This window comes from Taudactylus pleione, unplaced genomic scaffold (genome assembly GCF_031769625.1).
Source record: "Taudactylus pleione unplaced genomic scaffold, aTauple2 ptg000296l, whole genome shotgun sequence".
In the NCBI taxonomy this organism is placed as follows: domain Eukaryota; kingdom Metazoa; phylum Chordata; class Amphibia; order Anura; family Myobatrachidae; genus Taudactylus; species Taudactylus pleione.
The window spans coordinates 5,388,675-5,415,872 of NW_028284698.1; the positions used below are offsets into that span (position 1 = coordinate 5,388,675).

Genomic DNA, 27,198 nt, shown 5'->3' on the forward strand with positions numbered 1-27,198 from the left:
TGCTGGTTGGAAGATACACATACCGGAAAGATGAAAAGAGAAGAAAGATGATTAGTCCAGTTTCATACAGGATATAACAGGTTTTTTTTAACTGTTCAGAACAGGGCCGGCTTTAGGGGTGTTCGACCTGTGCGGTCGAACAAGGGCGCTGACCTCTGGAGTCAGCCCTGGTTCAGAAAGCACACTTCGTGCATATCAAGCTGCACCCCTCATCAAGCTGCCCCTAAGACTGAATGAGGTGTATGAGTTCTAACCTCCAAATCGAGGTTAGGAAGCATAGCCATCTAGATCATACTTGCAGACAGTCAGCTCCCTCCTTCCAGGAGGGAGCTGAATGCCTGCATACAGTGGGGGGGCATGGCTGGGCAATGACTCAATATTGGGGGGGTGGGGCCAGTATGTGACAGCATGATCGCATCATCGTGGGCCCGCCCGCTCTTCACAATGCCAAAATTAAAAGGCATTGTGAAGTAGGGGGTGGGGCCACGATGATGCGAATCAGTGCAAATTGCAACATCGCCCCCCCCGCTGCGGGGGTTTCTATTAGTAGTCTGGAGGGACAGGCAGCAGTTGGGAGGCTTGCCTGCCTTTCCAGGTGGTCGGGAACAGCACCCGATATTCGGGAGGCTCCTGGCCAAATCGAGAGGGTAGGCAAGCCTGATCTAGATCCAATCTCCTTGAAGGTACTAAAATATTTAGTTTTAGCATATCCCATCAGTAAGGGGGCTTGCTCTGCTCAGTTTGGATCATTTCGACTTCAGGGCTTGGGGAAGAAAGGGCTCTGTTGTCTTTATGAGAAGACCTATAGTCCATGCTCTTGGGACATTTTGTTTTTGTACATGTGACTGAATCAAGATAATAATACAATAAATCAGGCACTTTTAGTCACCTGCGCTCAGTGTTGGACTGGGGCATTCAGCAGTAGGGGCCCAAGCTTAAGGGGTGTGCCAACCATTATAAAGTACATTCAAAGTACAGGGCCCCTTTATAAAGGAAAGACATGGGTGTGTCAGGACGGGATGCAGTCAATATCCCCGCAAAGGGGATGCCAGCGCTTAGAATACCGGCGCCAGAATCCCAACACCTGTCAGAATCCCAGCATCGACATCCCGAAGGTAAATACCTACAGGTGTCGGTATCCTAACCCTGTCTGTATGCTGGCTTCGGGACCACACACTCTGATTGGCAGAAGGGCTAATCTTGGTGTAGTTTCCACAGGAACAAACCAAGCACTCAAGTTCATCCATTATCCTACACCCAGTTACTGACCCCTAAAAGAGAGGGTGGAGCCCACCGGGGATTTCCCCTATACACCTGTTGGCCAGTCCAACACTGCCTATGAGGACCACATAGACCAGTGACAAGGAGGATCACCTACAGAGTCCAATAACATGGAGGATAATCTGCCTCAGCGATGTAACAGATCAGTAGTGAACAGACTAAACTCATGAAAATTGATTGAGCACACAAAATTGTCTCCTTCCACATAAGCACTTTAAGGGAATGACCACCTAATGACCTGTAGGTGTACTAACATATTTGTCTGGATAGTACTACATTTATTTGTGGTAATTGTTGTGATATTTACTAACACAACGGTAAATCTTCACAACATGACTTGGTGGGAAATATAAACTGGGGCGTGTTTCTCTACCGCCCAACCCCCCACCAATGTACTGCAGTTCCTGCCTCCCCTTTCCATTTTGTAAGTCTGTTTTAAGTTTTTACTGTGCAGAGCTTCCATAATGAAAATGATTTTATAAGACAACACAATATCAAATTATGACAGCAGAATGGAATTTTGTAAAAATCTCAGTTATAAATTTAATGAATTATGAATAAAATATAGGGATAGCATAAATATTGAATTTGAGCATTTAATAAAAAACACTTAAGGACCATTCAATATACAAAAAAGATTCCCAAGAACAGAGGACTACAAAATAGTATATAGGACAAAGCATAGCATGAATAGCAGACACAAGCTTGGTACATATGTAAACCACAGAGAAAGGATATAAAAATGAAAATATATATATTTTATATATACACACAGAAACACAGGAGGACAGATGTCTGTCCTATTTTTCTTGATTTCAAAGCAGTTTAGAACAACAAATTGATTATGTGGTTTTGAAAAGTGCATAGGTAATTGGAAAACTTGCAGATGCAGTCATAAATAATTGTGTATGAAGATGCAAATGTTTTACTCATGCTAAATCGCTTCCAAGATTGGAAGAAATGACAGGGTGCAAAATAATAATTATTTACAGTAAATATTACAAAGCTTAGAACACTGAACTTTACTTTCAAAGCAGGAAGAATATCTCGAGCATATCACACAAAAGTACTGTGATGTTTTTAAACAAGTAACACATTCAGCAAGAACAGTGGAAGACAGCAGATATTTATACAATGTTTTAGATTCTTAATGCACTAAACCTGTTCTACCATTCAACCAACTACCTTCAAAGAAAACCTTATAATATTTAAGAGATGGGCTTTTGTTGTGCTATTCCAAAAAAACCAAAATCAACATAACTGATCCACTTGAACTCAGCTGATGCAAACTTAAGCTAACAAGCGGTAAATTAGTATAACCATAACTAAGGATATTCTTCCAGGTATGTGACTTACATGCATAACACAATGGAAATGTGCATTATGGAAAGGTTGAGAGTTAGGAGCAAACAAAAAAGGAGCACTTTGTACCTTGGCAAAACCATGTTGCAATGCAGGTGGGCAGGTTTAAAATGTGTAAATATATTTAGAGTTAGGAAGGGGTGCGTCCTAGCTTAATTCGAGTTTTCAGCATAAAAACAAACCTGCTACATGCAAAGCAGCTAATATTTTACCTGCATGCAAAAAAAAAAAGAATTTACACCCTATGCATTTGAACATGGTTTGTTGCAATGCATAGGAATAAACTGCTCCTTGTACCTCCGTTTTTTTATTTGCTCCTAACTCTGAATCAGGCCCTATGTAAATAGTGAATATGCTATATAAACCCAAGCTTGTCGTTACATTTTACAAATGAAAGTAAGACACGTGGCAGTAGTAATAGCATGACTCAATGATGTAAGAGGACTATAGTGGAAAGTTTTGCAGTTTTAAGGAACTAAATTATAAGTAATTTTTGGCCCAAATTCTCCTCCTGGACTAAACATGTTACCTTACAGTAGTTGTATTTGTACAGTAGGTTATTGCCATATTAATGACAAAGCTTATCTATTCCCTAGGCTCAGTGAGGTCACTAGTTGCCAGTACTTTGATATACAATGCATCTGTAATATATGAAATTGTCCCTTAGAAACGTCCATTGACATTTCCCTGGAGAATTGTTCGAAACATTTTAATGCTTTTTATTAGCTATCAATATTAAGATGTGGTAGTAATTAGATAGTAGTAACCAACATTTAAGCTGTTGTATTATTTCTGTGTCAATGGAGTACAGCACTAGGGGGTGCTGAGAACCTGTGAAGATGTGGGAGCTCATGTATGCAATGTACAAGGGTTAAGGCACAGCACAGAATATTCTGTGATGGTTGTATGGTCACCAACTTGCTCCTAGATATCCACCAAGGCTCTTGGGTTTGTTAAGGAAGATGACGATATCTGCAGAATAATTTGGTGAAGAAAAGGTATTTCTGTTTATGTATGGACTGGGCAAACCAGTGCCCATAGTTTTTGGAGGGCACATTTGTTTGGTGAAATAGAGTAGTCTTAAAATATTATTGGGAAGCATTTTGCATAATTCTAAATAAAATATACATACAGAAAAAAGACCCATGTAATAAATGCTGCTTTCACTCCAATGATTCATTTTATACCTAAATGAATCCTAAAAAGAGCATTCTTTTAAGCTAAAAACACAAAAATGTAATTCAATGAAAGGGGTGTTCTACAGTGCTAGGTGGTTGGCTTCTTAATGCAACCTCTTCAAACGTCTTTGTCCCCCGTAAACCTAGAAGAAATTCTGTGGTGGAACTACCGTGGTTTTAGGGGAAACAGTAGCTACAGGGCACTGTGGTGAAGGTGCCCTTTGCGCTCCCCTAGCTCTCCCCCAAGGCCCCATTCTCCCACTCTGATCGTAAAATGTACATGCATACCCTGAAGACAACCCCACTCCAGTGACGTCCCTCTTCACTGCGTCACCCGATGCCGGGAGGGATGCTGTGCCTCCGAAAAGTGGACGTGACCTCTCAGGCAGAGGCGTAGTCATGCAGGAAGGGGGCGTGGCCTCACGGCCAAACCCACGTGGTCCCGTCACCATGCTTATTACTGGGGGGGCCGGAGGTGTGGCCTGCCCTGTGTGCAGTGCCGGCCGGCTCCCTCACAGTGTCAGGAGAAGAGTGCTGCGCTTAATTATACAGTGCAGCACCCGGCTCCTGTCACTGAAGGGGAGTCTGCACCCTGGTGTCACCCTTCAGTGGGTGACACCCGGGTGTGGCCCGAACCCACCTTGCGATGCCACTGCCCTACTCTACTCTTTTTTGGTGGCCCAGGAGGCTACAACAACATAGCTGGGCCACTAGGCAAGTTATTTTGCTATGAGGAACTGAGATGCACTACTCCGCCCTAGTTTGTGTTGGTATCTCCCAAGAGCAGACTGAATGCATAACAACATCTACAGCAGGTGCCAAGGTTAAAAAAAGAAAAGAAAGAGGGCGATTTATGTAACTCTAAGAGGTCCCTTCCAGGTCCATCCTTGGGTATTCCTCCCTCACCTTACACATGGATGGCCCTGCTATTTGCCACTCTTTTTTCAGTCGCCCCCCCATACACTTCACTTTTTATTTTTAAGATCTTAAATGTGTCTTTTTTGATCCGCATATGCTTTTATACAGTTGAAAGAAAAACTAAAAAAAAAAAAAAAACGGAAACAAAAACATACAAAAGGTGATGGATTATCAGTGAGGCTCTTTTAAAAAAAAAAAAGATCTTAAATATGCCTATTTTGATACACATATGCTTTTAAACAGTTGGAAACAAAACACAAGCAAAAGGTGATTATCGGTGAGGTTCATAAATAAGGATAACTGTACATGCTGAATTTAGCTTCAGAAACAAGTTGCCAAGTCATGGATGATGACTCACAAGAATGTGCAGATTAATAGCAAGATCAGGGGAAAAATGGCATATATTGTTTTAATTACAATGTGATTTACATGGTACATTTTTCAAAAATAAAAACCAAAAAAAAACAACAAATATTTTTATTCTACACCAAGCCCTTCGGTAGACAATAAGCAGCGTTTAGAGTTTATAAAATAAAAAATACTGCATCCCTTTTCTCAAGGCAATTTACAGACATCAAGACAGTTGAACAACTATTCATTGACTTAACTTTGTTCACAGTTAAAAACAAATAAGACATTTGTGACTACTGCACACTCTGGGGCATCTCACTCCAAGCCTTTGCTTTCTTCTTTGCCAAGGAAAACCATGGTGGTTCTTCTGGATTTTGTGGTTGAGAAGAGCGCATATTTCTCCCATCTTCCACCCGAACCTCTTCTGTTCCAGGTATACCTAAATAGGAGCACAGTGGCAATAAATACATACACTGTACCAAACATCTCTAGTAAGTCATATTACAAGATTTCCCTTGCAGTGGATGTTTTCCATTTCTGGGAAAGGGTGAAATAAATAGTGACTATTTATACATTTGTCTAATGAGGCCCATACATCTACGGCCCTGATTCCCCCGATGATCTGCGGTTTCCCGACTGCATACATTCCTGGCTGGCAATGCAGGAATGTGTAGCATTATCCATGGAGGAACAAGTGACAGTGAATATGAATCCACACAAAAGTAGTGCCAACCTCCTCTCCCTCCTCAGAGACCCATCACAACAACATGCCTATAGCTTATAAATGGGCTATCATGACAAAGAAAAAGGGTGAGAATTTTTATCATTGTTGGTGAATTGCTGTTATGTCTTATCGGAGAGGCCACTGAAGGTACTCTCTCATGTGACAGGCAAGGCTGGTATAATTACGTATTTGGCCACCACTAGTATAATTAGAAATTGTGGCACTGCTGGTTTAAGCAATGGTTAGAAAGGATCCTTTTTGTATAATCAGTGAGCAGGAACATAGGCCGTGATTCAGAGGCGCTCGCAAAAAGCGAGCGCTCGCTCTGAATCAGGGCGGGCGCTGTTTTTTTTAGTTGCGGCCTCTTGGCGCTCCCATATGCGAGCGGCCAGGTGATGGCAGCGATGGTCAAGACCATCGCGACCATTGGGCTTGCGACGAGACCCTTGTGGTAGGGTCTCTTTGCCGCAAGCCCAAGTGGACTTCCTGCTCTAATACAGCAGGAAGTCCACCTACTGACATCACGAGTGATGTCAGTAGGGCCGCCCACAAATGGCAGGCGTTCCTGCAGGAACGCCTCCATTTGCCCAGCCACCCCCCCTGCCCCGCCTTCCAAACGGGCCGAGCTGTCGATCAACATCGACAGCTGCCCCTTTTGGATGCGAGCGCCGGAGCGAGTGCTTTGTGCACTCGCTCCGGGGCTTGTGCGTGCGCACTGCCTAACAATCGACCCGCTTGCGAGCGGGTCTGAATCAAGCTCATAGTTTGTACTCCTGTTGTATAAGCAAAAGTTGTGGGAACAATTGTATAACAAACAGGTGGTAGTACTGTGGAGATAATGCTGGAAAGTCAGTGTAACTAATGCAGGGATTGATATAACCAAGCTCTCTAAATGGTGTCAATTTATCAAATGCATAAAAAAAAAACCGATGATTAAAAGACATGTTTGTAATATATTTTATTTCAATATCACATGTCATTACACAGGCTGCGGGAGGGCATGGTTAGGGTTAGGCAGCGGGAGGGGACGGTTTGGGTTAGGCAGCGGGAGGGGACGGTTTGGGTTAGGCTGCGGGAGGGGACGGTTTGGGTTAGGCTGCGGGAGGGGACGGTTTAGGTTAGGCTGCGGGAGGGGACGGTTAGGGATAGGCTGCGGGAGGGGGCGGTTTGGGTTAGGCTGCGGGAGGGGGCGGTTTGGGTTAGGCTGCGGGAGGGGGCGGTTAGGGTTAGGCTGCGGGAGGGGGCGGTTAGGGATAGGCTGCGGGAGGGCAAGGTTAGGGTTAGACTGCGGGAGGGGACGGTTAGGCACCTGGGAGAGACTTTAGAGTTAGGCTGCTGGAGGGGACAGTTAGGGTTGGGCTGCAGGAGGGGAACGTTAGGGTTGGGCTGCAGGAGGGGAACGTTAGGGTTGGGCTGCAGGAGGGGAACGTTAGGGTTGGGCTGCAGGAGGGGAACGTTAGGGTTGGGCTGCAGGAGGGGAACGTTAGGGTTGGGCTGCAGGAGGGGAACGTTAGGGTTGGGCTGCAGGAGGGGAACGTTAGGGTTGGGCTGCAGGAGGGGAACGTTAGGGTTGGGCTGCAGGAGGGGAACGTTAGGGTTGGGCTGCAGGAGGGGAACGTTAGGGTTGGGCTGCAGGAGGGGAACGTTAGGGTTGGGCTGCAGGAGGGGAACGTTAGGGTTGGGCTGCAGGAGGGGAACGTTAGGGTTGGGCTGCAGGAGGGGAACGTTAGGGTTGGGCTGCAGGAGGGGAACGTTAGGGTTGGGCTGCAGGAGGGGAACGTTAGGGTTGGGCTGCAGGAGGGGAACGTTAGGGTTGGGCTGCAGGAGGGGAACGTTAGGGTTGGGCTGCAGGAGGGGAACGTTAGGGTTGGGCTGCAGGAGGGGAACGTTAGGGTTGGGCTGCAGGAGGGGAACGTTAGGGTTGGGCTGCAGGAGGGGAACGTTAGGGTTGGGCTGCAGGAGGGGAACGTTAGGGTTGGGCTGCAGGAGGGGAACGTTAGGGTTGGGCTGCAGGAGGGGAACGTTAGGGTTGGGCTGCAGGAGGGGAACGTTAGGGTTGGGCTGCAGGAGGGGAACGTTAGGGTTGGGCTGCAGGAGGGGAACGTTAGGGTTGGGCTGCAGGAGGGGAACGTTAGGGTTGGGCTGCAGGAGGGGAACGTTAGGGTTGGGCTGCAGGAGGGGAACGTTAGGGTTGGGCTGCAGGAGGGGAACGTTAGGGTTGGGCTGCAGGAGGGGAACGTTAGGGTTGGGCTGCAGGAGGGGAACGTTAGGGTTGGGCTGCAGGAGGGGAACGTTAGGGTTGGGCTGCAGGAGGGGAACGTTAGGGTTGGGCTGCAGGAGGGGAACGTTAGGGTTGGGCTGCAGGAGGGGAACGTTAGGGTTGGGCTGCAGGAGGGGAACGTTAGGGTTGGGCTGCAGGAGGGGAACGTTAGGGTTGGGCTGCAGGAGGGGAACGTTAGGGTTGGGCTGCAGGAGGGGAACGTTAGGGTTGGGCTGCAGGAGGGGAACGTTAGGGTTGGGCTGCAGGAGGGGAACGTTAGGGTTGGGCTGCAGGAGGGGAACGTTAGGGTTGGGCTGCAGGAGGGGAACGTTAGGGTTGGGCTGCAGGAGGGGAACGTTAGGGTTGGGCTGCAGGAGGGGAACGTTAGGGTTGGGCTGCAGGAGGGGAACGTTAGGGTTGGGCTGCAGGAGGGGAACGTTAGGGTTGGGCTGCAGGAGGGGAACGTTAGGGTTGGGCTGCAGGAGGGGAACGTTAGGGTTGGGCTGCAGGAGGGGAACGTTAGGGTTGGGCTGCAGGAGGGGACGGTTAGGGTTAGGCTGCAGGTGAGGATGGTTAGGGTTAGGAGGAGTGGATTAGGGATAGAATTGGGGTTAGTATACTTACCAAAATAAGTTGGTATTCTTACCGTCTGCATTGTGATCATAGGGATCCCGTACCCAACTTGTCACTACACTCCTTTCTTAGCCTATCCTCAACTCGCTTAGTTGTCCCACCCCCCTCGCTGATAATTCCTATTTTTAAATTACCCGCATTTCAAGCCAATATCAGCCTTAGCTCCCTGGTTGGGAAGTGGCATTAGGTTTTTAAATGTTGTCTTTTCTGGTGTTTCATGACCTCCAGATTCAGCTGAGAATCACTCAAAAATTTTTTTTTTTAAATGTCTTCAAATCAGGCACCTCCATAACACATCTACATATCAGCATGGGGAAAGGCCTCTGAGCAGTTGTTCCCCAACTTCTTTAATGGGTGTTGGAGGGGTTTATCCTTTCTACACATATAGTGGACCTGTGCGAAACTTCAAGATTTTTGGAACAGGTGGTCAGAAGTGGGCCTGCATACGCTTGTCTACCATACCACCACCTCTCCTATTGCTTCAATTGAAATACTATCATAAACCAATCACCTTCATTTTCCATTCCACAACTTTTACATTTCCAACCACTGAAAACAGAATAATACAATTCATATTCAAAATAGGTGGCTGCCCCTCTCATCCCAAAATGTTATCTACTCCAGTTCTCAATCCAAATGTCATATCAGCACTAGAATAAATTAATACATCACTCCAGGCAACTGACAATTAGTGGCAGACTGAAAACTGCCATCAGCTTTTGGTGTCCACATTAATCTGGAACATGTTATGAATGGAATAAATCACATGTATTATCAACCATTCTCAAATTAAGGCACGACTACCAGGAAAGTCCGTATCCACCACCCCCAATGTTTGCTTTTTCACTATGAATTCCCTTTAAATCATTGTTTTCCCTTCTGTAACCCTTGAGAGCAGGTCCTGTGGCTATGATTACAAAAATGCTTGTCATATTGAGCTTTTCAGGGTCCTGTCAACCATGAAATAAATAAAACTTTTTAAAAATGTTGGTCTTAAATGTGAAAGCATGGAATCAAAACAAGTATATCACTATATCATTTGCTTAACATATGAGGTACATAATTTTTTACCTGGAATGTCAGTGGGTGCCAGCTCCGACTTCTTCACTTCTAGTTCCTGTGGACTGGTAACTATATTCTTTTTTGGGAAACATTCTGTGGTGCCCTAAAAAGTTACAAAGAAATTTGAAAAATAAATGACCATTTAGAAAGATCATGTTAATGGTATTGTATTGCAAAATCAATACATATATGTGGTGTGGTTAAATCTATGCAGAAATTAGCACAAATTATAGAAATTATGAAATATTCCTCGCGGATCAATTCCTGCCACAAAAATGGAAAATTAAGCTCTCATTTGGTTGTTACTCTCTGCCTAAGATAGGACAATAAGCACAGAGATAGGATAATATATATTCTCTTTTCTTCATACAGAGAATGTTCCAGCAAGAAAGGCACCAATACACCAATATCCTAGTTGCGGTTTTCTGTCTTCCTGAATGACGAACACTCATACAGCGCTCTCAGAGTGCGATGGCTCCATACATCCCCATTCTATTCCTTATGTCAATGCAGAACGATTTAATCAAAAATAATGTTCGAAATACTCATCTGACACCACCCTAAAGAACTAATAAAGTTAACAAATTATAAATTGCTTTATATAAATAATTAAAAAATAAACTATTAATATAATTTACAAATGTGTATGTGAACGTTTCAGAAGCTTAGCGGAATTTAAAATATTATATACAGGCTTGTGACTGTATGCTACCTGAGGGCAATGCTACTGAAGACACTGCAGCTAGCCTCCAGGTCTGTAACGTATTGGTATAAATGAATGGGTAACTCCACTTAGAAATGATGTTGACTCCAGGTGTTTTAACTTGTTGATAATACTAAATGAATTGTTTAACTCATATCCCATGCCAACTAAGATGCTTTTCTATGTGCTGGCCCATAATATGGAGAAGGCTTCAATAGTGTGAGTTGGCCTTTTCTTTATCCGTGTCAGAAAGACTATGTTTTATAGGAGTCTTTATAGAAAACCCTGCATAAATACTACTATATTGTAATGCCACTTTAATGCTACCTGCTACTGTTAAGTAAGCGATATGTCATCTGTATGGGATGTAGTCAGAAAGCCAACACTGTCAAAATATTGACAGTGAGAATGTCGACACATGAAATTAGGGTTATAGTTAAGGTTAGGTAGAGGTGGATGCAGGTGGGGGCAATCGCTCCACCACCCCCTCCCCACCACTTCTCGATGTTCTCCCGTAACACTTCTCTTCTGCCCACTACCGCAGGCCGCTATATAGTAGCGCAATGACACATCAGGCAGGTCTCTGCTCTCTTCCTGCTCTGATGTACTGCTATATAGTGGCCAGCGGTAATGGGCAGGACAGAAGTGTTACCGGGGGGGATTCTTAGCACGGACTACAGTTATTTGACAAACTTTTAAGTAATATGGAAAATTCTGACATCATCTGTGTCAATGTTCGGTCCAGATCAATATGCTGTTAGAATTGATTTTGTTCATAGATTTTAATATATTACACTTTGGCATCCTATTGAGTTATTTGCTGAGCACATCCATTTTCTGGTTCAGCTGGACTGGTATGGTGAGTGCCGGATGTGTGTATGGTTACATATTTTTATATACATATATATAATTATTATCTTTTATTTATACGGCGCCACTAGTGTTCCACAGCGCCTTACAAACTACATAAACAAATAAGTGAACAAGAAACCAGTGGCTTACAGTACAATACTGTGCAGGACAAGGACATTAGCAATTAAAACACTCAAAATAAGCAGCAGGGAGTCAGCAATCAAGTGTTAGGTGCCCTTGTGGGGAGAAAGGAGTAGAACAAAGTATAAGGAGAAGCACACGAGGGAAGAGGGCCCTGCTTGTGAGAGCTTACATTCTAAAGGCATGAGACAGATGGGGTAGACAGGGAGGAAAGAGCATGTAGTGGGTTAGGATGAGAGCTGGAAGGCCTTGATGAAGTAATGGGTCTTGAGAGCCCATTTGAAGATTTGTAGAGAGGTGGAGAGTCTGATAGGGAGAGGGAGAGAGTTTCAGAGGTAGGGAGCAGCACGGGCAAAATCTTGGAGGTGGGAGTGGGAGGAAGTCATTAGTTGGCAGGAGAGGCATTTGATGAGTGAAGTGGACAGCCATGAGTGTGAAAGGAGATGAGGGCAGAGATGTAATTGGGTGAGGGCTTTGTGAGTGCAAGAACCTTGAATTGGGTTCTGAAGGGGAAGGGGAGCCAGTGTAGGGCTTGAAGGAGAGGGAAGGCAGATGTAGAACATTTGGAGAGGAAGATGAGCCGAGCAGCAGCATTGAGGACAGATTGGAGTGGAGAAAGGTAGGAGTCTTGGAGGCCAGATAGAAGGAGGTTACAGCAGTCCAATCTGGAGATGGCCAGTGAGTGGATGAGGGTTTTAGTAGCATCCAGGGTGAGGTGCAGGGGTGTGGGTGTCTGTGTTTTCATTTATCATTTTTCAATGCATATAATTGTAATAATCGTTCGATCATACAACTTGCCTTTGTATGAATAGAATAAATTAGCATTTGGTCAATGTTTTACCCAAAAGTTAAAATCAGTACCTCAGCTTTGTCACTTTCAGTCGTAATACTCTGCTCTCTAGCAAGTGGATGATCCTGGAATCCTTTCTGCTTCAGTTTTGCCATCGTAATCCACGCAGGTTCTGAAGAGGAAAAACAACATGCATTCAATATACTTCATTGTCTAATTAAGTGCATATACGATTTATTATAGTGACTAGAAGAGCTTAACAAAGTTTCCCAAACTCTTGCTTAATAAAACAGTCACTGTTATTGCTCTCAGCTATACAAAGCAATACACACTTATAGGCTCAGCAAAGTTTATTAGTTACCAGTTATTTACATATTGTGCACACATAGGGTTTGATTCCGCCCAGGCACCGGACCCATACAGTGACAGCCTCAGTCACTCCGGTGGCATGTCGCTGCTGTTGAGGGAGGGGGGGGGGTGAGGCCGGGATCTTCATTGGCTGACAGAGATATCCTAGCCTCTTTCTCTGCAGCATCCGGCTTGCGTCACCCCATAGGTCATTTAGCCGGCTGATGTTCTTGCAGATTATACGATGCTGCGCTGTACAACACAGCTCAGGTAAGTAATGCATCTCGGAGGCATGATGTCTCCTGCTGCATTGCCATAATTGCATGGACGAAATTGCAAAGCTACTTGCGTGCAGCGTTGCAATTTTGTCCTAAGCTGAATCAGGCCCATATTCTATAGTTCTTTACAGAGAATATATGGCCATTCACGTTAGTCCCTGCCCCAATGGGGCTTACAATCCATGTTCCCTATCACATGCTCACACACACATACACACTAGGGTTAATTTTTTTGTCAGGAGCCAATTAACCTACCAGTATATTTTGGATTACGGGAAGAAACCAGAGAACCCTGAAGAAACCCATGCAAGAATGGGGAGAATATACAAACTCCACACAGTGAGGGCTAAGGTGGGAATCGAACCTAAACATTACACCATTTGTGCTGCCCAGTTTTAAAATGTTAAGCAGAGAATACAGAACACATCAATCAGATATTAGTTTTTAGTGTAGTGGCAGCAGTAATTGTGCTGGCTGAAGAGGATATGAAAATTATGCCATCCCATTATACACACTGAAAACAAATACTGTGATTATTATGATAAGGAACATGGCTAAAACTTTTCTAATGAAGTGTAAAGAAAGCAGATATTGGATTGGTTACTGTGGCTGATGTTCCTCTTACGCTAATGGCCTTACTTTTTAATTAACCGTACAGACGCAAAGCAGATATATAGTATAGAGTTACTATGTAAATCACATGGTTGCACCAATTAAAAGTACCTGCATTTTCTTGTGGTGACCGATCTTCTGCTTTTGGTCTCACTTGATTTCGATCTTCAGTGGCAGGAGCTGGTTTAGCAATTTTTATGCTATCAGAATGACCATGTAGAGTCTTTGTAGGAGTTTGCATGCTGCGAGCTGGAACCAATGACACAGTGTCCGCAGAAGTTGAGCCTTGCTTGGCAAACAAGTGTTCAGGGTTTTCATCACTGTATTTCCTGAAAGACGAAGTGCTCCTCAGCCTGACACCAAAAGGTACGCAAGATTCCTCATTGCTCATTTTAACAGTTTCATTTACCTTCTCACTGTTACTAAAATTAATGTCCATGATAGAATCATCTGTACCTTCAAATGATTCAGACCTGACTGTGCTAGCTGCCATATTCTTGCAGAAGGTGCTATCTTTCACATTAGATCCCACAGACAGTGCCCTTTGCCATGCTGGAGCTACAGTAAACCTCACTAGTTTGTTTGCTGTTTTATATTTACTGTCAGTGTTGGCATCAGTTGGTTTAGTTACTGGGGACACATCTGTGGAGGACTCCCTATTAGACAGAATGCCAACATCTCCGTCATGAGTCCCAGTGGCCAAGTGCATGGAGAATGAGTCACTAGTATGAGTCATTGGCGTAATTTCATTACTAGTGTCAGACTGACCCTTGCTGCTCTCGACAATCCTTATATAATCAAATGTCTCCACTTTCTGCTCGGATGGTGATGGGTCATTTTCAATGGATCCATCAATTTCAATATTTTCAACCAATTGATCTGAAGCTTCTGGAATTACTTCTGATAAGGTTATTTCCATTGTTACCGGGGTTTCTGCATGGATACTTTCACATACTGTAATACATTCTGGAGCAAATTTACCTATTTTTTCAACTTCATCATCATTTACAACAGAGGTAACTGGTTCTGATTTCACCAATTTATCTTTGGAGGTCTCACTTACAAGCAAGGTTACATCTGGTAAATCATTCTGGAGGTCTGATAAGCAGGCAAACACTTTCTCATCTTTATCTGTAAGGTTGTTCACGGTGACTTTATCCATTCCAGATACTGATGTGCTCTCCTGCTTTGTAATGGAATTTTCAGATACACCATACGCTAGAACTTGGCTGAGGTCTAAATGAACAGATTCTACTTCGGCATGGCTGAATTCGGAAAGTTTATCAATAGCTGTAATCTCATTCTGCTCTTCACAAGGTTGGAAACCGCAAGTCTTTGACAATGAAGAACTTTCTTTTGCCCTTTCTGTGTCATTCACAGCTGTGTCTAACAGATCTCCTATCGATAGCCGTTTTCCATGGAAATTCACATCGGCTTCATTATACATGGATTCATTTTGGACTGACACTATCGGCTTCCCAAGAGGCGAGGTCTCAGAATCCATAGTGGTATTGCAATGGTCTGTACTCGAGTTTGATGTATTCATTTCGAATGCAGTCATGTCCACTTCTGATTCCTGTACTACCATGTCTAAAAAGAATAAAAATTCAATCAGTACTTATTTTCCTCTATCATATCAGTTATTTCATTAATATACACCCCACTGATTTTCAAACCAGTCTACAGGCACCACCAGTGCAGATCTACTGATAAACTTAGAAGGTGTTGTACTGTGGCCTACAATTTATAAAACGATGGGGTCGCTTGTTTCATTTCTTTTATAATTTGTAGAACCTTTTTAAACGGAGGCAAATGTGAACTTGTTATAGGTTAATATGAATGGAATAGAGCACCCTAAAAGTCTGTGATTTCTCATAATGTAACAATGTCCAGATAAAAAAGTGACAAGTTCCAGCAGACTTGAGAAAGACAGAATGTCAAACAATATCTAATGAGTGGCCCTATCTGTATCTGTGTGATTGATCCACAACATAAAGATCAATGGGCATATACTGATGTGCTACAATAAATATAAATATATATATATATATATATATATATATACATATACATATACACACACACACACATTAATATATCCATAATATATATACACACACACGCACATTAAAATATATCTTACATATATACATACACTATATATATATATATATATATATATATATATATATATATATATATATACACATATATACACATACATACATACATACACACACACACACATATACATAAATATACAGTATATATTAGGGGTGAGCGGGTTCGGATTTCTGAAATCCGAACCCCCCCGATCCGAGGCAGATCCGAGTCAGGCTCGACTTTTCCCGCCTGACTCGGATCTGAAATCGAGGCAAAACGTCATCATCCCGCCTTCCGGGTCTCGCGGGTTTTGGATCCTATATAAGGTACCTGCGTCTGCGCCATTTTCTCACTCGGCTGTGGACAGTGAAGAGGGAGGGTGGGAGTTAGGGCTGGCTGGGCTGTGTAGTGTAGTGTAGTGTAGTGCAGTGCAGTGTTGTGCTGTGCTGCTGTTGTCCATAAGGGCTGTGTCCACTCCTCCAAAGTCCATAGGGGCTGGCTGTGTTGTGCTGTGCTGTGCTGCTGTTGTCCATAGCGGCTGTGTCCACTCCTCCAAAGTCCATAGGGGCTAGCTGGACTGTGGAGTGGACACAGCCCCTATGGACAACTGACTGCACAACAAAGTCCTGTCCTAAAGGGGTGCTGTAGTGTTGTCCAGGGGGTGCTCTGTCCATCAGGGGTGCTCCCCCCAAGTGCAAAAAAATATAAAATATTTTCTGTGTTTGTGAATTGTGTGCGCAGTAGCCGCACGTGCATCAACAAAGTAGTCCCAAGCGTGCGCCTGTATCCCATAAACAAAGGGCCGGCTGGATTGACCGCTAAAGGGTGCTGTAACCCCCAAAGTACACTCCAAACAAAATAAAAAAATATTTTCTGTGTTTGTGAATTGTGTGCACTGTGGCTGCACGTGCATCAACAAAGGAGCAGCGCCAAGCGTGCGCCTGTGTCCCATAAGTAAAGGGCCGGCTGGCTCATTTCTTAAAGGGTGGTGTAACCCACAAAGTGCACTAGTCTCCAACAAAAATAAAAAATTATTTTCTGCGTTTGTGTGCGCCTTAGCTGCACGTATATATCAATATAACATAAATGGAGGACCAAACTTTCGCCGATAAAAATAAAATAGGGAAAGATCAAGAACCACTTCCTCCTAGTGCTGAAGCTGCTGCCACTAGTCATGACATAGACGATAACATGCCATCAACGTCGTCTGCCAAGGCCGATGCCCAATGTCATAGCAGAGGGCACATACAATCCCAAATGACAAAGTTCAGGAAAATGACCTTGAAAAAAACATTTAAATCATCTGAAGAGAAACGTAAACTTGCCAATATGCCATTTACGACACGGAGTGGCAAGGAATGGCTAAGGTCTTTCCCTATGTTCATGACTAGTGGTTCAGCTTCACATGATGATGGAAGCCCTCCTCCCACTAAAAAAATCAAATGAGTTAAGCTGGCAAAAGCACAGCAAAGAACTGTGCGTTCTAAGAAGATATCACAAATCCCCAAGGAGAGTCCAAGTGTGGTGGTGGTTGCGATGCCTGACCTTCCCAGCACTGGACGGGAAGAAGTGGCTCTTTCCACCATTTGCACGCCCCCTGCAAGTGCTGAAAGGAGCACCCACAGTCCACTTGCTGATATGCAAATTGAAGATGTCACTGTTGAAGTACAACAGGATGAGGATACTGGTGTAGCTGGCGCTGAGGAGGAAGTTGGCGAAGAGGATTCTGATGGTGATGTGGTTTGTTTAAATCAGGCTCCGGGGGAGACAGTTGTTGTCTGTGGGATGAAAAAGCCCATCACGGTCATGCCTGGGAAGAAGACCAAACATTCCACCTCTTTGGTCTGGCAATATTTCTATCCAAATCCGGACAACAACTGTCTTGCCATATGTACCATATGTAAAAGGTGGAATAAGTAGGGGTAGGGACGTTAACCACCTAGGAACATCCTCCCTTATACAGCACCTGCAGCGCGTTCATAAAAAGTTACTGTCAAGTTCAGAAACTTTGGCTAAGACCGTAAGCAGTCCAGGGACACCTAAATCCCGTTGTCCTGTTGTATCCAAGCGCCTGCAAACCACACCGTCAACTCCCTTCTCGTCAATTTTCTCCTTAGTCAGGATCGGAAGTAGTCCTGCAGGCCATGTCACTGGCATGACTGACTCTCCTATCCGGGATTCCTCCGGAGGATCCTGCATTGCTACGCCTCCTGCTGCCGCTGCTGCTGGGAGTCGTTCATCATCCCATAGAGGAAGTAGGAACACCACTACTTTTACTAAACAATTGACCCTCCAACAGTCCTTAGCGAGGAGGATGAAGTACGACAACAGTCATCCTGAAGCAAAACGTATAACTGAGGCCTTGACTGCTATGTTGGTGTTAGACGTGCGTCCGGTATCCGCCATTAGAGCAGTGGGATTTAGACAATTGATGGAGGTAGTGTGTCCCCGGTTCCAAATCCCGGACAATTCCATCTTGCACCTCTTTTTTTTCTTTGCATTATGTACAGTTTGGGGCCTAGTTTTTCAAACTACCATCCTGTCTGCCACTGCAGTATCACTCCTAGATGGGTCACGTGTTTGTGCCGCCCACTCGTGTCGCTTAGCATAGTCATCCAGCTACCTCGGTGCAACCTTTTGGACATAAAAACACTATTGTGAGGTGTGAGGTGTTCAGAAAAGACAGGAAATGAGTGGAAATTAAGGTTATTGAGGTTAATAATAGCATAGGAGCAGAAAAACCAACACATTCTGTGATTTTAGCAGTTTTTATGCTTTTTTAAAAAGAAATACAGATCCAAAACACAAAACCCAAAACACGGAAGGGTGGTTTTGGCAAAACCAATCCAGATCCAAAACACTAAGAAAGATCCAGATCCAAAACACGAAAAGTGGCCGGTGCGCACACACATTATTTATTTATATTTATATTTATTTATATATATATACATACACACACACATATACACACACACACACACATATATATATATATACACACACACACATATATATATATATATATATATATATACATGCATACACACACACACAGTCAGGTCCATAAATATTGGGACATTGACAGAATTTTCAGATTTTGGCCTCTATTCACCACCACAATGGTTTTGAAATGACACAAACAAGATGTGCTTTAACTGCAGACTTTCAGATTTAATTTGAGGGTAATTACATCCAAATCGGGTGAACGGTGTAGGAATTACAACAGTTTCAATATGTGCCTCCCACTTTTTAAGGGGCCAAAAGTAATGGGACTATCAACTCAAAAGCTATTTCATGGACAGGTGTGAGCTATTCCCTCGTTATTTCATTATCAATTAAGCAGGTAAAAGGTCTGGAGTTGATTCTAGGTGTGACATTTGCATTTGGAATCAGTTGCTGTCGACTCTCAATATGAGATCCAAAGAGCTGTCACTATCAGCGAAGCAAGCCATCATTAGGCTGAAAAATCAAAACAAACCCATCAGAGAGATAGCAAAAACATTAGGTGTGGCCAAATCAACTGTTTGGAACATTCTTAAAAAGAAAGAACGCACCGGAGAGCTCAGTAACACCAAAACACTCGGAAGACCACGGGGAAACAACTGTGGTGGATGACAAAAGAATTATTTCCTTGGTGAAGAAAAACCCCTTCACAACAGTTGGCCAAATCAAGAACACTCTCCAGGAGGTAGATGTATATGTGTCAAAGTCAACAATCAAGAGAAGACTTCACAAGAGTGAATATAGAGGGTTCACCACAAGATGCAAACCATTGGTGAGCCACAAAAACAGGAAGACCAGATTAGAGTTTGCCAAACAACATCTAAAAAAGCCGTTACAGTTCTGGAACAACATCCTATGGACAGATGAGACAAAGATCAACTTGTACCAGAGTGATGGGAAGAGAAGAGAAGGAAAGGAACTGCTCATGATCCAAATCATACCACCTCATCAGTGAAGCATGGTGGTGGTAGTGTCATGGCGAGGGCATGTATGGCTGCCAATGGAACTGGTTCCCTTGTATTTATTGATGATGTGACTGCTGACAAAAGCAGCAGAATGAATTCTGAAGTGTTTCGGGCAATATTATATGCTCATATTCAGTCAAATACTTCAGAACTCATTGGACGGCGCTTCACAGTGCAGAATAACAATGACCCGAAGCATACTGCAAAAGCAACCAAAGAGTTTTTTAAGGCTAAAAAGTGGAATGTTATGCAATGGCCAAGTCAATCCCCTGACCTGAATCCAATTGAGCATGCATTTCACTTGATGAAGACAAAACTGAAGGGAAAATGCCCCAAGAACAAGCAGGAACTGAAGACATTTGCAGTAGAGGCCTGGCAGAGCATCACCAGGGATGAAATCCAGCGTCTGGTGATGTCTATGCGTTCCAGACTTCAGGCTGTAATTGCCTGCAAAGGATTTGCAACAAAGTATTAAAAAGTGAAAGTTAGATTTAGGATTGTTTAGTTTGTCCCATTACTTTTGGCCCCTTAAAAAGTGGGAGGCACATATAGAAACCGTTGTAATTCCTACACCGTTCACCTGATTTGGATGTAATTACCCTCAAATTAAATCTGAAAGTCTGCAGTTAAATAACATCTTGTTTGTTTCATTTCAAAGCCAATGTGGTGGTGAATAAAGACCAAAATATGAAAATTCTGTCAATGTCCCAATATTTATGGACCTGACTATCTATATATATATATATATATATATATATATATATATATATATAGTGATAGGATCACTGGTAAAGTGGTCTGTGGCAGGGACATTTGTCCCAGATTCCTGTCCTATGTGTTTTAAATCCCCAGGAGAAAGTCTGCGGTGTAGCAGACTTTGTCAAGATCGCACGCATAAGGGTCTTAAGGTAGGGAAACGGGAGTCCCAATCTGCCCTGTGGCATACAATCTCAGAACAGATAAAGGGGTCTATTTGTTAGGAGATAAAGTGAACGGAGATAAGGTACCAGCCAATCAGCTCCTAACTGCCATGTCACAGGCTGTGTTTGAAAAGTGGCAGTTAGGTGATAAAGTGAATGGAGACAAGGTACCAGCCAATCAGCTCCTAACAAAGCTTAGTAAATAGACCCCTAAGAGCCATGGTGCATAACTTACTGTGGTAACAGGGGAGGCATGCACAGCAGACACAGGGCCTATCCTCCTTGATGAGAGCCCGATGAGACACTAGTGGGGTTACAGACAAATTCTACCCTCTTTACACTTACTAAAACATGCTCTAATGGTTAGGCTGTGGCAGAGCCGTAACTAGACTTTTTGGTGCCCTGTGCCAGAAAGAGCCTTGGCACCCACCCCTCCCCCCACCTATTTTTAAATTAGGAATAAAAGACGCGTGCCCAAGAAAGGGGTATAAACTCATGGGAATAAAAAAAGGAAGCTACAAGTGCAAATGATTATAAATTAAAAATTTGAGAGCCCCCCCCCCCACCCTGCGTTGCCCTGGGCGCATGTCGTACCACCCTAGTTACCCTGGGCTATGGCGGCTGTCATTGTAACTCCTTACTATTAACTACTATTAGAGCAACATCCGACTAGTCACTAGGGGGATGTTCAGTAATTGAGTAGATGTTAAACTGCCCGCATCATGTACATAGAGGCCCTAGGTGTGGCATAAAGATCAACAGACAAAAGGTCGACAACACCAAATGGTCGACAGGTACAAAAGTTCAACAGGGACAAAAGCTTGACACAAAAATGGTAGTAATTTTTTTTCTACTTTAAGCCTAATCCTAACCCTCTCCCAGTGTCTAACCATAACCCACCCCCTGGTGCCTAAACCTAACCCTAACCCTCCCCCTAGTGCCTAACCCTAACCTTAAAAATGTGAAGTGTGTCAACTATTTTTGTGTCAACCATTTGAACCTGTTGACCTTTTGTCAGTCGACTTTTTGCCTGATGACCATTTGGTGTTGACCTATACATTGTTGACCTTTTCTCTGTTGACCTTTCATCCAGATACCAGACACTTTACAAGTTCTAATATGGTGCCCACAAGTGTCTATTTATGCGACTGGTGGGAGGAGAAACTGTCCCAAAAAGATCTTTACTGCTAAATACCATATAATATGGAACTCTGACCCAGAGAGCATTATAATATTTGAATAAAAATAAATAAACCAGTTACTTTATAATATAAAAGGTGTCCAAAGCCCAGACAAGCAGCATTATGGTCGTGTACTCCTGGAGCACAGATTGCGGTGCTCTGTAAAACACACTGGAGCATTCTTTCACTACCTTCTGTACATTTCACTTGCTCATTTGGTGCTTCTTGCTCTGCAGGTCGTTTTTCTGGGGGAGGAAGACTGACCAGTTGTTGTGCCTCAACCTTAGGAAAAAAACACAAACAAAATAGAGATTCATTTCCCCGTAATAGGAAATCTTTCATTTTAGAAGCAATTTATTTCACATGATAATAAATAAATGCTGGCTGTATAACATAATGAGCATTGAGAAACATATCAGTGAATATTACTACATCCTTTGCCATAAATAATAAGGCAGAAATGTATTCAGGGCCTGATTCAGAGCCGGACGCTATTTGCAGACGGTCGTTCTAAAAGAGGGGCCGGATATTTAAATTGAGTGCTCGCTCTTTGCGGTTTGTTGACGCCTCTGTCTGTGCGAGCGTCGAAAAATGCGCTCGCTATTTTGTAAAGACGCCCCTTCGCATCACACGTCATCTCCGGTATTTATTAGATTAATCTGGAACATCAAAAGGCATCTGAACTGCTCGCAGTGCTTGTGGTAGGATTTTCTTACCGCTATCACTGCGAGCAGTTCAGGCTAAAAGACAACCAAGTGACATGGTCGATGGCTCTTCTTTAATAATTATGCACTCCCATTAAACGCCCTTTTTACCGTTAGGCACGCCTGCGTTCGGATCTCCACTCCCCCGTTTTCAAGCACCTTCCCCTGTTACCACCCACAAACGGTACATTCTGTCAAATTAGCAGCCCCTCGCTGTTTTACGAGCACACGATTTCCAATCGCAATGACTGTTTTGCACATGCACATTACGACCCATACGCATGCGCAGTTGTGCGAACATCGCTCAGAGCGAACAAGCTGCTGCTTACGAGCGGCTCTGAATCAGGCCCTCAGTTCTAAAATTGTCTAACAAAGGCTCCACTAATTTCATTAGGTTGTTGCAGTTACAGTTGGCAATTCATCATCAACCAACATTTTTGAATAAAGTATTACTTTGAAATCGCATGCTTCTCTCCTTTGCTTTCAGCACCTTGCTACAGCCAGCTGCACAGGAATAGAGCAAGCTCTGCTGGAGTGTTAGTGAATTACACACAGGAAATGTGTTCAACGTACAGATCACTGTCCCTCCGGAGAGGAATACAGAAGAGCCCAAAAGCCCCTGATCAACGTTTTCAGCAATAGGGTCACCGGCACATCTAACAGTACATTATTAATAACAAATGTTCATATATAATATTATACATATATATATATATATATATATATATATATATATATATATATATATGTATGTATGTATGTATGTATGTATATATATATATATACACACACACACATATACATACACACACACACACAACTGCGATTTGAAGTCTGTCTTACTTGCTAAATAATGATTGAAAAATACAGATATTAGGCATTTGTATGCTGCCCAACCATTTAGATTGTGCAAACGATTAACCACATTTTGCCTGGGTACAGCTTGTTTAATCATCTGCAAATGCAGGGTCTTCTTCTCATTAGATTGCATTAAACTATCACCAGGTATGTCACCATACTTTATTTTTTCTTTGCTTACACCACTTACAGTTTCTCAATCACCACATAAATGCTCCCAGCGCTATGATCATATGGGCTTTTCTATGTCAGAGACACACTCATAATCCTGAATGGGCCCGGAACCTCCACAGTGTCATGCAGGTTCCTGCTATTGGTCCATTAACAGTCTTAAAGTTCCCAGAAAAGTGAAGTATGTCAGCTTCTGGGAAAGCGTTATGCATGTATGGTAAGGAAACAAGTGTTAAACGTTATTGTTAGCATGTACCTTTGTTGGCTTCACACTCATGGCCGGTCTTTTCCGCTTCTTTGGCTTAACAGCAATCCTGTGCTTTGCTGCTGAGTAATCCAGAAAGGCCACAAAAGTTGCCGGAGAAGTAAAATCTGCCGGGAGAAAGAGGCTAGCCGGAGAGGTGGGACACAAATGCACAGTGGAGTGCAATGGACTTAATAGGTGTGGAGATGATTCAGAAGATTCCTATAGAGAGAGTGGTAAACAGTCATTAATATGCGCATTAATTCTTCAAAGATGCAAACACAGTGCAAAAATATGTAAAAATACACCCCGCCAGCTAGTGTAGTGTCCCAATGTCTGCCTACACCACAGTAAGCAGGATTCTGCTAAATACACCACGCCAGCTAGTGTAGTGTCCCAATGTCTCCCAGCACCACAGTAAGCAGGATTCTGCTAAATACACCGCGCCAGCTAGTGTAGTGTCCCAATGTCTCCCTGCACCACACAGTAAGCAGGATTCTGCTAAATACACTCCGCCAGCTAGTGTAGTGTCCCAATGTCTCCCAGCACCACAGTAAGCAGGATTCTGCTAAATACACTGCGCCAGCTAGTGTAGTGTCCCAATGTCTACCTGCACCACAGTAAGCAGGATTCTGCTAAATACACCCCACCAGCTAGTGTAGTGTCCCAATGACTGCCTGCACCACAGTAAGCAGGATTCTGCTAAATACACTCCGCCAGCTAGTGTAGTGTCCCAATGTCTCCCTGCACCACAGTAAGCAGGATTCTGCTAAATACACCCCGCCAGCTAGTGTAGTGTCCCAATATCTGCCTGCACCACAGTAAGCAGGATTCTGCTAAATACGCCGCGCCAGCTAGTGTAGTGTCCCAATGTCTCCCTGCACCACAGTAAGCAGGATTCTGCAAAATACACCCCGCCAGCTAGTGTAGTGTCCCAATATCTGCCTGCACCACAGTAAGCAGGATTCTGCTAAATACACCGCGCCAGCTAGTGTAGTGTCCCAATGTCTCCCTGCACCACAGTAAGCAGGATTCTGCAAAATACACCCTGCCAGCTAGTGTAGTGTCCCAATATCTGCCTGCACCACAGTAAGCAGGATTCTGCTAAATACACCGCGCCAGCTAGTGTAGTGTCCCAATGTCTCCCTGCACCACAGTAAGCAGGATTCTGCTAAATACACCCCGCCAGCTAGTGTAGTGTCCCAATGTCTCCCTGCAACACAGTAAGCAGGATTCATCTAAATACACCCCGCCAGCTAGTGTAGTGTCCCAATGTCTCCCTGCACCACAGTAAGCAGGATTCTGCAAAATACACCCCGCCAGCTAGTGTAGTGTCCCAATGTCTCCCTGCACCACAGTAAGCAGGATTCTGCAAATTACACCACGCCAGCTAGTGTAGTGTGCCAATGTCTGCCTGCACCACAGTAAGCAGGATTCTGCAAATTACACCACGCCAGCTAGTGTAGTGTCCCAATGTCTGCCTGCATCACAGTAAGCAGGATTCTGAAAAATTACACACAGTGCAGCTACCATAGATATTAAACATATTTATCCATTTCTCACAGTGGTCACCACAATGGAATGCCAACTCAAGCCGCACAAAATATTATAGTGGTTGAATACCCTTGCTGCTTGCATTGTTTAGGATCTCTGTACGGTTTCTTAAGTTTAAGGTTAGTCCTCAGTCTGGGCAGCTTGGAGTAATGCAGTGGCTAAGCTGAATTATGGGTTAAGGATATTAAGGGGTAGATTTAATAAAGCTTGGAGAGAGATAAAATTGGAGATATATAGCACCAACCAACCAGCTCCTAACTGTCATATTTTCAACACAGACTGTAAAGTGACAGTTAGGAGCTGATTGCTTGGTGCTATTTATCTCCAATTTTATCTCTCTCCAAGCTTTAATAAATCTCCCCCTAAGTCTGGAATCATATTAGTGATACAATTAGAAATAACAAAATTACATTACAGTTGAAATGTGTACACATTATTCTTTGCCCCAGGAAATGGGAGGATAACTAATTAGGGAAATCATATGACTCCCTTGTTTGAAAGAGGAGACTCCTTTCTTTTAAACAATGTCTAGTGTCTTCCTAGGATGCCGGGTGATTATGAATGACTTTTCACCACCCATGCTCAATTACTATGAAACCCTTTAGAATTTTCATATATTTAAGAAGATATTCATAAATAAAATGAGTTTTCTACAATACAGTATATTTGAGAATGATTAATCTAATTAAACCATATTTGTAGAACCAAAAAGTAACCAATCCCATTATAAAACCACACCTAATGACTAAAGCATGCACATTTTATAGGATGACAATACTCCCACAAGCTGCACTTCATTTAATCATCACATCATATACGGTGCGTACATGCAACAGTAAAACTGAAACCCATGTGACCAAGCACACTAAACCTTTACAGTGTAATTTGACATCTGACTACTTCAACTACACAAAAGGGCTGATTTAGAGTTGGAAGTAAAACAAAAAAAAGCAAATAACTATACTTTGACAAACCACGCATTGGCTGTGCTGCACGGCCGATGGACAGACCGCCCGTACACACACAGCGGCAGCCGCGAGGAGGGGGGCAAGACACGCCCCCTGGCCGCCAGGACATGTGGACATGCAATGATGATGGTTTTTCAGGGTGTACGAACAACCATCATCTGCACATATATCTGTATAGTGTGTACCCACCATAAGATACATGCAGTATAATACAGATCCAGCCAGGAGCTGGTTAAGAAAGGACTTGACACAGGATTATGTATGCACAGTGATGGGATCCCGTCCTCCGGCATCTTAAACGTATCCCCTCCCGGGACTACCCAGTTGTAATATATAAGATTTTACATGTATATCAGTACAAAAGGTCTCTGTACTAGACATGTCGACAGTCATTTGACAATGCAATCACTTACAACAAGGGCATTTAATTTATTGTCAAGGTGTGAACAGAACATAAAAGTGATTATTAGAGTTTTACATTTTGAAAGAATCGACATTCTGCAAAAAGCATCTGGCACTGATGCTTCACATTTGTGCTGAGATCTTACATGTCATTAATCTTATTTCTTGCCAAAATTATCCACAAGGCAAACGCAGAAAACACCATCTGTTCTGATAAAAGCATCTAAATGGGGTTTAAACAAAAGCTGGGCATTCACTTATTATGCTTAACGTTATAAAACTGGACTGCAACAAGGCTTGTCCATGAGACTTATATGATAACCATGTAAACCCATAATCACCAAAAGGATCTATGTTATTATTAGCTGCTCTATATATTTTATCCATGTGTAATTAGAAGAATGTTTTATAGACAGATCAAAACACTGAGTGGCTTTAAAGTTGGCACCATAAACGGCGACTTCAGCTTCAATTTCCTAAACCATATGACTAAAATAGATCTTTAATATACACTGTGGTTTAACAATGCCCAACTTCTGACTGCCATTTATCCAAAGTCTTGATTATTTTGTCTCCCGGCCTGGAGATGGGCCATCTGTGGCTCTCTGAAATTCAGGTCAGCAGCTATCAAT

At 43.4% G+C, this 27,198-nt stretch overlaps 1 protein-coding gene across 3 annotated transcripts in view; it reads right to left on the reverse strand.

Annotated features, from left to right (window-relative positions):
• Positions 1-1,863: 1,863 nt before the first annotated feature.
• The window catches only part of KIAA1210 (KIAA1210 ortholog), a 151,303-nt gene continuing 125,968 nt past the window's right edge, over positions 1,864-27,198 (reverse strand). For all 3 annotated transcript variants that reach the window (XM_088482807.1, XM_088482808.1, XM_088482809.1), the window contains exons 7-12: positions 23,655-23,864; positions 21,857-21,947; positions 13,605-15,083; positions 12,327-12,427; positions 9,779-9,872; positions 1,864-5,529 (exon numbers count right to left, since the gene is read on the reverse strand). In XM_088482807.1, the coding sequence (XP_088338933.1) occupies positions 5,384-5,529; positions 9,779-9,872; positions 12,327-12,427; positions 13,605-15,083; positions 21,857-21,947; positions 23,655-23,864 (2,121 nt within the window). In that variant the 3' untranslated portion in view covers positions 1,864-5,383. The remainder of the gene's footprint in view (positions 5,530-9,778; positions 9,873-12,326; positions 12,428-13,604; positions 15,084-21,856; positions 21,948-23,654; positions 23,865-27,198) is intronic.